General features: G+C 36.4%; 1 protein-coding gene across 1 annotated transcript in view; it reads right to left on the bottom strand.

The window, feature by feature from the left end:
* Positions 1-5,097: 5,097 nt before the first annotated feature.
* The window catches only part of LOC140136036 (Golgi apparatus protein 1-like), an 80,867-nt gene continuing 77,414 nt past the window's right edge, over positions 5,098-8,550 (bottom strand). The window contains 3 exon segments of the mRNA XM_072157738.1: positions 5,098-5,892; positions 7,248-7,354; positions 8,419-8,539. Coding sequence (XP_072013839.1) covers positions 5,725-5,892; positions 7,248-7,354; positions 8,419-8,539 — 396 coding nt within the window. The 3' untranslated portion in view covers positions 5,098-5,724.

Below are 8,550 nucleotides of genomic sequence, written 5' to 3'. Positions count from 1 at the left end.
TTAAAGTCATGTCTTGCATAGGAGTTGTATATGGATTTCAACTGCAATAGTCCAATACAAGAATTGATGCTTGCTAAGAGTATCACAGTTGATTCTCTCAAAATTTCATTTCAAGAAAAAAAAAAGATCAATTCTCGTACCCTGGGATGAAATTCTAATCCTGAACACACAGATCAGACAGTAATTAATAATATTAATAAGAATACAATTATCAAAAACATAAAGACTTGGCTACCTCAGCAGATCACTACCCATTCCAAAGTAAATCAAAATACCTTTGTATATGTCCACTTCCAAAGTACTAAATCACAGTATTTGGAAAATATATTAAAATTATTAATTTACCTTTCTCACCTGAACTGCTACCACATGTATACATTACCAATTATACAATCTTTGTATACTTCATATATTAAACTTTTTAATACATTATTGTGCTAAATTGTCAAAACTACATATCAGTCTTTGACTGAACTAAAATAATAATAAAATAAGAAAGTCAAAAATAAGGTTATCACACTTCTAAATTGGTAAAATAATTTCCTCTCATATTAGAAGAGATTTCTATGGTATAAAAAGGCAGGTAAACAAAATAAAAATTCAATTGTCTTTTTGAGCAGACAAGTCAATACCTTCCTCATTGATAAATCACTCAAGCACAGTATCGTTTGGATCATACGACCATGATCGGACTTTGGTTGGGAGATAATGTATTAATCTGAATTCATAGACCATTTCAGTCATTCCTGAAAAACTTTTGTGGATTCAACATGTCGTTGATGCGCGCATTGTTACAGCCCAGTTCAACATGCGCAGTGACGATGTGCGCATACTTTGAAAAGGATTCTGGGTATTAAAAAGAATTGTCCACAGGGTTTGACATTTCAGACAGATGAATACTGAATCATGGGCAATAACATTGACATTTTATCAGCACGGGAACTGATTGGGATCTGCCATCTCAACAATTACTTCTTTACTTAACAATTTTTCAGAACTTATCATTGCATTGGGCTATTCCAGATGTATTCCGCACCCCCCTATGGAAGACACTTCCGAATTTGGGGCTAAATTGACAGCGAATTCACATGTCAGGAAAACCCCATGGAAGACACTGCCGGAATTGTGGTAATATGTCTAATATGGCCAGCTGGAATTCACGTAAATGTAAATTCTTCCATAGGGTTCCAGCTGGAATTAGAACATTTTTTGTTTCCAGCCAGAATTCAAGTAAATGTCTTTCATAGGTTAATCGAGATGGTGATCTCATAAGTGAAGATTCTGCTGGAATTGGAGCATTTTTGACCATTTTCCAGCCGGAATATTAAGAAATGTGAATGTCTTCCATAGGCACATCATGGCCTTTCACAATCCGCACTCTTGTTTTTTCGTTTATTTTAGCAGCCGGAGTTTCACCTAATCTCAATGTCTTCCATACCCTCCAGCCGGAATCTTTGCTAAAAATGACTGCTGGAATTCTAGACACATCTCAATTCCAGCTGGAATTGTATTTTTTTTAAATGTCTTTCATAAGGGGGGTGCGGAATACATCTGGAATAGCCCATTGACAGCTTGTGACATTTGCCATATCATCATTCAGCGAAGTGTGTGCTCATTCAGTCACTAAACTAGCATCTTCCTTGACCACTGGGTCAATGCTTACCACAAACGGTCAACACTAAAAGATCTTTCCTTGTCCACCCTAAGGATAGGACTCTTAACAAATGTGGCACGGTATACAAAGTCAGTTGCTCAGAGTGTGTGGATATTTGTGAGTTAGTCGACTATACCATTTTTCACCCTGATGTGGCAGTGACGTCAGTGTGCATTTCATTGGGCGCAGCCTTAAATCACTCGCTCAAAGCGCCGGTGTACACACGCTTAAAAACGCTGCATAGATGTACAAGCAAAACAGGTGCTTCAATGGGTTGACATCACTGCCACATCAAGACGAAAAATGGTATAAATCTCTTGATACTAGGTTGAAACAAAAGAAGACAAGACATGATAATCAAAGTTGGACCATCAAGTCAGAAATGATACATCAAATTAGGTACCACTTCTGCAACAATCCATTGGAAGAATGAAAGAAAGAACAATATAAATTTGACTCAAATACTTAACACCATACCATGAATGTGAACACATCTACAGGTCCTTTACTTGAAAATATACCCCCTGTACATTGCATGACATTTGAAAATTTAGGCACAAAACAGGATACACCATGTGCTGCCTTATGTCATATTTGTTATTTTACCAATATTGTTATTGATAGCTTTGATACAAAAACACATCAGGCAGCCTTTGGATAGATCATGTTTTGCATCTGTAATCTACATTTGGTGTCCAGATTCCATGGGTATTACCTTCATGCAAGCATACTCAAGAGTTAACCTTGTATCAAGACTGAGATTATACAGCTTATAGAATAAAGCTGTCTAATCCCTCATGAAGTCTTGACAATAGACTAATTTCATGTCTGCTTACATGAACGATAGTTTATTATTACCTTCATATAAGAATACTTAGAGTTAGCCTTGTATCAAGACTGGGATGATACAGCTTACGGAATACATCTGTCTAATCCCTCAATCAAGTCTTCGCAATAGCCTAATTTTGTTTATGCTCACATGAAGGATAGACCCATCCAAGCTTTCTATAGTTCGTTCAACATAATAGCATTTCATGCCACATATTTTCTAACACTTTTATATATTTTTTCTTTTTTCAATATACATACATTGTATTATTCATTTTGACCTTGCCTCAACCAAGGGCAATCATTCTCACAATGACGAAAAAACAAGTGTTGAATACGAAATATGGTAGCCCATTATTTACATCAAAATGTGACACATACTGAATATTTGTACATGTATAGGACAGGTATGGCTGATAATCTTACACTCACAAGCAATCCGTAAAGGTGGGAGGTTTGGTTGCAACACATAGTGTTTTCTACCTGTTGCTCCATCGGTTTACATTCTAGAAGCAAAAATGTGTATCAAAGTGGCCCACAGAAGAGTACACAACTCCTGGGGTGGTAACAACCAAATGAGCTTTCATAGGAAACAAAAATCTCAATTTTGATGGGGTAAAGTATGGGGCCGAGACTGCAAATCGAGCCACACACCTTTTTTGCACAGCTATGATAGTCTCACTCATGGCAAATTGGACAATTTACCATTTTTATTGTGTCAATAAAAATCAGTTAGTCTTCATATGACTCAACTATGCATTAGTCAGCATTCATTTTCCAAATAAATAAATAGAGGGCAGCATATACCAACTAACACTTTATACCTTAACATAACCATACAGGTGTCCTTCTTGGCACCATCAGGTTGGAATTCATAGGATACTAAAGTGGCTACATTTGAAGACGCCAATATCTTAGCATATATCGCTCATGAAGGGAGTATATTATGTACCTTCAGATTATTTTCTTAAGCCCCAGCAAAGTTTGATTTCAAAATTGTGTTTTATTTGCTACCTGCGTGTAATGATGCACTGTGGCAGTAATGCATGCAATGCATTAGACCCACAAACCTTTGTAATGCTTATCTATTAAGACACCGATTATCCTTCAATGGTAGGCCTTTGCTGATTTTAGCCCCAAGCATGACAATCCAATATGGACTCTCCTAGTCTAGCTCTTAGTATAACACTTACAGGAAACACTACCAGTACATAGCACCATTAGGCGACAAAAACAAACAAAAACCTGTTCTATTGGGGAAATTTTCTGAAGTTTGCACACAATTTTTAAGATTTTCAAGCTTTCTGTGATTTTTTAGGGTCATTTAGCCTCTTCAAAAAAAATCTCTACTAACAGACCCTACTTGGCATGTACAGCCGCCCGTAGAACAGTTTTTCGTTTTTTAGGCGCCTTATCACTGGTTCGAAAAACATTAGATATAATATTTGTCATCATGATAGCATCATTTTTAGCATAGTCAAACATTTATCAGCATATTATTCAAGGTCCAATGCACACGCTTGACGTCACACACATATACGCGATGGTTAACGCTGTCAAAGGAACCTTGGAAAAAATTATAGACAGCAGATGTGTTGCTTTTGCATTACAGGCATGATTGACATGGAACCATTTATCCACAAATGATCAAAACACATTGAAAAAGGCTATAGATCATGGACAGTAAGCTTTTCATGGTTTTTCACAACAATGATATCACAGACTTTTATAGTACACATCCGTATTATTTTTAATTCAGTGGAACTGTTGAAAGGCAAGTACGTATGGGAGTACTGCTGGACAAGTTTTTGCAAGTGGATTGGGCCAAGTTTTGAGTCACTTTTCACAATGTTCCAAATAATCCATCAAGGCCTTTTGTGTGGTTCTCTGGCTGCAGTTAGTATGACATTTTTAAGCTTTAAGCTTTCATGAGCAGTCAAACCATGGCAATTTACAAAGTGATGAGTAAACATTAAACAAAATTTAAGCTTTTTTTTAGCCTAACACCACCGGGCCATGTCACATGGCAATTAAGCTTATTTACAAAGCAACGAGTGAACAATAAACCAGCCGAAGACCACAAGGTCATGTCATATGGCTTTCTCATCATATTGCTATCTTCTGTAGATAGTAATGATATCATGTGTTTTGTACTTTTTAAAACACATTAAAATAGGAAGCTTATTTTGCTGTGTGTGCACCCATCAGGCATCTTGCTGGCGATGATATTAATGACAATGTGAAGCAGCATGAATCACAAACCTTTATTTTTTGTATTTTTATCTAATAAATTTCTACCACCTTGAAGCCGGTATCTCAGTATACATGGTATATTGATACCTGATGTGCCTGAAAAACACAAGAAAAAGTATACCAGTGGATTTCTGCAAATCGGTAAGTAAATTTTCCTATGTTTTAAGTGGATATTTTATGTTTACTTCGTATAAGCACAAATCATGTCTAATCCTGTAATCCAATGCTTGACTATGCTAAAAAATAATGTGGGACTCACACTAGTTTCCCCTACATGTGCCACACACACTGAAAAAGAAATAAAGACAAGTCTGATGATTTATAGTGTGCTACGCACAGGCAGAACCCGTAGACGTTGAGCCACAAGCCACGACATACTTTACGGGTACTGCTGACCACTACGTCCCCATATCATTCCATAAACCATTAAGCAACAATTGAAAAAACAGCATACCGTAAAGATTCGCCTAATGGCGCACATGAGCTTCTTTGCCTTTCTTTGAGTAAATTCCACGCACATATAGAAAACTCCCTCCTCTGAAAATCCCCAAAAGAATTACCCTTATTTGCTGGTGGGATTTTACTGGAGGGCACCGTTACTTTGTGCCTTAAATTCCAATTATATAACCATTATATAACCGTATGCGCCATCAGGCGAATCTTTACGGTATATGCTTCCCCTCCTATGCCCATATCAAATACCAAAACCTTTACTAAACTTAAACAGAAATGGCTTCAAAAGCCCAAAATTTCCCAAAATGCATTGCTGTGCAAACAACGGAATTTGGAAGTAGACCACACCATTCCATAAATACAAGTACACAACATACATTCATAGCAAATATTCAAACATTCAATTTGACGGAGGTTTTGTTACACACAATTCTCATAGAAATAGCGTACAACAATATATATAACGGCAAAAAGAGAGTGTAAGTATTCCCCTTAGGCCAACCCAACCCCCTTCCCTCCCCCCACAATTATTTACGTTACTTGTTTTTCACTTGTGCTGCTACTCTCTTTGTTGCTCTGCCGCAGAACATGCCACCAAAGAACAGTGTACCAAAGACGGCTAAAAATACTAGTAGAAAGTAATTTCTGGAGGGAGACTGCTGAAGTTGCGCTAAAACATCATTAAAAGTCTCTGGTGGGGCCACCTGAAAAAAAATAAGACGAAAATAGCGATAATTATACCCGTTTAAGGTATTGGATATGTTTGCACAGTATTTTGTGTGGGACCATATGTGATGCAATCAAGCAAAATGAGTCGGATGTCAGGAATATTAATTTTGAGATATAGGCAATAATAGTACATGTATTCAATGTCCTTTGTATTTTATTGTTCAGAGCTGCACTAAAATGGTCATATCTCTGGAAACGTAAGTCTAATTATGATGGGGTTATCAGCAAAATGAAGCTCTGTGAATGACCCATGTAATAAAAGTAAAAACATAACTTTTATTTTGACATCAGATTCATTTTGCTTGATCGCATAACATATATATATCCTTCTGATATCAAATAATTCTGATGTTTTGAAAAATATTAAAAATTGCTTATTAAAAAATTGATATATATATAAAATATCTATTTTTAATAATTTGCCATAAAATTTGTATTATATCGCAAATTCAAAAAATAAAGTTATTTGATATTATAACGACATTCCTTGTATTCAGAATGCAACTAGTCTTGTCTGATGTACTCTTGTAACAAACTTTAATTAGTCATGTTTAAAAACAGAATGAAATGATGGGAGGATAGTCAGAATTAAAAAAGATAAACTATTAAATCATGATGGCCTGTTTCATTTTGCTTTCAGTTGATTTATAGCTACCATTGGTGACTTAAAACTTAGGCTGTTTTAATCCTGGTGATCCAGGATGACTATGGGTGGGATGTTCGATGTTTTCATTTTGATAGACATTTTTTTTCATGAAAGAGAAATAAGATTTCCGCAATTCAGCAGAAATACCACACATTTTTAGAATGCGCATGGCAGTCTTGAGACAAACTATTAATTTAGAGTGGCCTATTCAAAAATACACAATTCAAATTCTGCAAATTTTATTACACAACAGTTCCCAAAACCATATCTGCCATTTTGTTCTGTTAGTTTTATTATGTTTTCCATTATTTTCCGCAGCGACAAATTTCAAAAAGAACAACAAAGTACTAAAGCAAAGCTAATCAAATCATTTGAGCGGTAGCTCAGCCGAGAACCAAACCTCGCAGCGTGGAACTGAAATTGCTGCAAATAACTGAAAACGCACAGCCTGTCGCAACAGAAAAAGATACAGAAAAAAAACCTGCTGGAATGTATACTAGCTATCATGTAGAACTTAAAATTATCATGTATAACTAAAGTTGTATGATTTGAAATTTCTTGGTACTCTAGGTCGGTAAATATGAGTAAGATTTAATCTTTCCCTAGAAAAGTCCTTTTCAGAGGGCTGAGCTTTCGGAACTCTAGCGAGTGCCATCTTCAGATCCAAACTTAAGTTGTACTTACCTTGGCAGCAAATTCCCACATTTCTTTACGAGATACTAGCATTCTTGTACAATCCGAACGCAATTTTATAGTTCTATCTTCTAAAGCTTCTAATAAACAGGACATATCTGTAACACGAAAAGAAAAGTAATGATACATTAAAAAAAAAGTGCAGTAATTTATAGTGCAATGCCTTGATCCACAAGCCTCAGCACACTTTACACATTGTCACTGACCACTATGGCCCCACATCATTCCATAAACCATTTCACAATGACACAGGGACTTTGTAGTTTCAAGAGTGCACACCCTGGACATTCCTCAAATGACCTTCGCAACCAGGATCAGCTTTCTGAATTTTGTACGGGTTACAACGAGACAATTAGCAGTTAGTTCCTTGTCCAGGGGAATTTCAAGCTAACTCAATTTTCCACGAGAGCATACTAAACCACCGCCAGGGTTCGAACCCACCACCTCTCGCACATAGTCGACAACCTTTCGATTGAGCTGACTTGACTGCTTGAGAGGGGAAATGGCACTCGTCACAAGTATACAGAATAGAGCAGAACATGCTTGAACATTTTACAATGATATAAATTTTACACCCGATGAAGCTCAACTGCCTGGATCCATCAGAATTTCTTCATTTTACAGATACCCAATTATTGCCAGGTACATGCCATTCTCTTTTAATCCCAAGCAACAGTGTAAACCCTTTCAATCTCAAGATATCCCTAACGCAAAGCGTAGCATCTGTTCTCTCCTTGTGTTTAAAATTGGTACCAAAGTACTTTCTCTGTTTTGCAAAACAATTAATCTCATGAAATATATCCACTGTTGCAAAATCCCCTTAGGCAACAAAAAAAAAAACATTCTACGAGCCTGACCAACCCAGAATTTGCATTTTGGATATTTTTTTTTTAATTTAAATTTTTCAAAAATCAAGTTAAATCAGCCATTTTGAGCCAAAATGTATTAATTGTGACTGAACATTCTTAGAAAATATGTTTGCAAAACTTCTTTAGATTTTTATGGGCAATTTTACATGTAGCCTCCAGCAAAAAACAAAACAAAACAAAAAAATGCAACCGATCGACCCTATTTGTAAGGTCCGTCCACCCGTAGAACAGGGGGCTTTTTCGTCACCTTATTCCTACAGATAACAAAATATTTGAACTTTGGTTGAACTTACGTCTACCCTCTCCTTGTGGTATGCTTGCACAATAATGTTTGATATCCAAGGCACATGCTTTGTGTAAGAGAGGATCCACCTGTACATCAGCTCTGCTCTCCTGAAGTATTCGGATCACCTCCTGTTTACACA

The sequence above is a fragment of the Amphiura filiformis genome, chromosome 16, assembly GCF_039555335.1.
Source record: "Amphiura filiformis chromosome 16, Afil_fr2py, whole genome shotgun sequence".
Classification (NCBI taxonomy): domain Eukaryota; kingdom Metazoa; phylum Echinodermata; class Ophiuroidea; order Amphilepidida; family Amphiuridae; genus Amphiura; species Amphiura filiformis.
This window is presented reverse-complemented; position numbering and strand designations above follow the sequence as displayed.